This window comes from Cannabis sativa, chromosome 6, assembly GCF_029168945.1.
Source record: "Cannabis sativa cultivar Pink pepper isolate KNU-18-1 chromosome 6, ASM2916894v1, whole genome shotgun sequence".
Taxonomy (NCBI): domain Eukaryota; kingdom Viridiplantae; phylum Streptophyta; class Magnoliopsida; order Rosales; family Cannabaceae; genus Cannabis; species Cannabis sativa.
In genome coordinates, this window is record NC_083606.1 from 43,273,832 (window position 1) to 43,276,930 (window position 3,099).

The 3,099-nt window shown below is 27.8% G+C and overlaps 1 protein-coding gene across 1 annotated transcript; it reads right to left on the reverse strand.

Annotated features, from left to right (window-relative positions):
- Window positions 1-463: 463 nt before the first annotated feature.
- On the reverse strand, window positions 464-2,742 carry LOC115724749 (uncharacterized). Its single transcript, XM_061117265.1, has 6 exons — window positions 2,252-2,742; window positions 1,310-2,165; window positions 1,107-1,211; window positions 952-1,024; window positions 758-859; window positions 464-634 (listed from the first exon to the last, which is right to left on the reverse strand). Exons 2-6 carry the CDS (start codon window positions 1,327-1,329, stop codon window positions 548-550), a joined length of 387 nt encoding a protein of 128 aa, XP_060973248.1. The 5' UTR covers window positions 1,330-2,165; window positions 2,252-2,742; the 3' UTR covers window positions 464-547.
- Window positions 2,743-3,099: the final 357 nt, after the last annotated feature.

The window sequence follows — 3,099 nt, forward strand, 5'->3', positions numbered from 1 at the left end:
CACTTATAAAAGTGTTGTCTCCTAGACTGTTGCTAAAAATCTAGTATATAAGACAACACTTATATAAGTGTTGCCTTATGATAATATTTAATGCTTTAAAAATACAAAATTGTAACACTACTTTTAAAAGTGTTGCTAAATCTTTTCCTATTATATAATATTTGGCAACACTTTTATTAAGAATGTTACCATACTTAATTTTTTAAAACTTATTTATAGCAACATTTTTATTTTAAGTGTTGCTTTATCAATTTTTCTAGTTAGACAACTAGCAACACTTATATGACTAGTGTTGTTATATGAGTATATATATATATATATATTTTTATATATGAGTATATTCTTATTATCAATAAATACCATAATAAATAATTAACCAAATGCCACAAAGCCATAAGAAAGAAAAAAAAAGCGTAACCTACATTAATTTAAAGTTTACAAACTCAAGAGTTATTAGTACAAATAACAATTACAAATCTCTTTAAAGAAAATTAATTACAACAATATAGTTCAAAATATGCATTTATAAATTTTAAACTTTAACTCTCTAAATTTTAAAATTGTTCAAATGTGTTGCCCACTCACGTCGTACCACATTTAGTTGATCCTTTGAGTAAAAATCCTGATTATTACACTATAAAAAAATAATAAAAAAAAACTATAAGTATTAAGAGATTTAATATATTATAAATACATGAGATTTCACATACTTAGAATCATAAAATTTTTAATCTCTTAAATAAAATAAAAAATATACCTTTGATTTTATATAACTACTTGGTTGAGGTTCAAACACAAGATCTCTCATCATGGCGCAAATGTAAAAGCCACATGTTTTTGAATCTTGTTGTTGAGGACACTACATAAATATCAAATAATAAATAGAAATCGTTAGATATTATTAAGTTAATAATAAACTTAAATAAAAAAAATAAAGTATGCAAATTTTACCTTAACATTATACCATTGTAATGAATCTTGTTTCATTCTTTTGCCCTTTGCTAAGTTATGCAACTGAAATGCACTATATCAAATAATAAAAGTTAAATGAATATTAATTTAATTATTATGATGATAAATTCAAAATTTATAATTTATATACTTACATTCCTACAACATTCTTACAATCTTGAGGAATGTAGCCTCCAAGGGGATCAAAAAAGTATACTATCTCTTTAGATACGTCAATCAACAAGAACATCCAATGTCTCCTAAGTATAAAACATTTAGTTTATAAAAAAATAAAATAAAATTATATAGTTATATTAATTGATATATATATATATAAGTTTAGAATATATTTACTTACCCATCATTAAAGGCTGCCATGAGTAGTTGTCTTGGTATAATTTCTCCAAGTCTTTTTGCAAGATCTCTAGCTCTATCATCAGGTGTTCTCCCTAGTATTGCAGCTAAAAGTTGAGGCTCAATAATGTAAATAAATGCATTCTTTCATTCTCCACAAGTATTGTATACAAAAACGTACGTGTACATGATTTACAATTATCACAAGGCTTTTAAAAATATAAAATAAGAAAGAAAATAGTTATTATATTGTAAAGTACGTACCTCATATATAGTGATATGCAAGCAGCTGTGATTATTTCAAAATATACCATAAATTGAACATCTTCTTTAATCACTGCTATGCTATGCTCTTTAATACCAAACATGTGTTCGTTCACAGGCACACTAATCATAAATGATTCAGATTTTTTCATAATATCATTCCACATAGCTTTTAGATTTGAGGGAACATCATCTATGAAGGTTACTTTTTGTGAATTTTGTGGTGGCCTTGCACTAGAGCTTGAAGAAGCTAAACTAGTCTCTTGTTGTTGCTGTGATTGTGTTTTGGGTAGAATTGGCTGGGGTTGTTTTGTATTGGTTCTTTTTCTCTTTGGTGTATATTTTTTAATTTTCTCACCCTCTAAAAGAACAAGATGTTTTGGCCATGCCACATAAGATCTAAAGACATGTTTAACTAAGTAAATCTTAGCAGGATCAATTGCATTAGGTATTAAAGCATCAGGAATCAAGAGTTCATTAACTTCTATTCGATAATCATTTTCTTCTAACGGTTTATTATGAACTTCAGCAGCTTGTCTAATAATACCTTTGGCAACCTTACGATGTATGGAATCCAAAAGAACACATCTTGTTGCCTGTATTGAAATTGTGACAAATATAAATATATATGTAAGAAAAGATTTAATTAAATAAAATTTATCAAATCATAGAGAGTTATTACCTGTTTATCAATGAGATTTTCCAAATCTAACCGACTACATGTACCTTGATTTGGTGTCACAATAACATCAATGAATGACTCATTTTGTACCAAATTGGGATAATTACTTTCATCCTGTAGCAAATTGGGATAATCATTTTTATCTTCTACACTGTGTTCCACATTTTCTTCTTCTACGTGATCATTGGCTATGTCTTCATCTTCCATTTCTTGTACTATGTTTGGAGAAAAATGAGCTTCAATATCAGTGGATAAACCTTGATGACCATGTGACTTCTCTTCAAGAGCCTTCATTACTGCCTTAAAAATTTTTTCAATGTCATTTGTGCCCTTCTTCAAACTTTCAATTTCTGTTTCATATTTTCTCCGTGTCTCATTTTCATAAATAATTTGTCTCTCATGAAGTGATCTTACACCACCTTTTGACTTTGGAAAACAATCTTTAAATCCAACATTATGTCCTCTAGCTCGTACACGTCCATAGGATTCAGGAGTCCCTAAAGCTTAACTAAGTATATCATTTGTACCGATTTCAACAACCTCCCCTTGTTTTCGCTTTTCAAATAAGGAGTCCTGCAATAATAAAATTAGAATATGAATTATATATTAACAATCAGCTGTAATATTTCTTCAAGAAGGATAAATATTAAAAACTTACTATTGTGTCAGCTATTTCTTTATCAGACTCTTTCGCATACTCTCCTTTTTTATCCTTGCGAGCTTCCTTCCATAATACAGCTCTTTCTATTTCTTCCTCAGTGTCAAGTTGTTGTTGCTATTTACATCTTAATAATGTTAGTACTATTTGTCTATTAAAAAGTTTAGCATAATAGTTAATCAAAAAAATT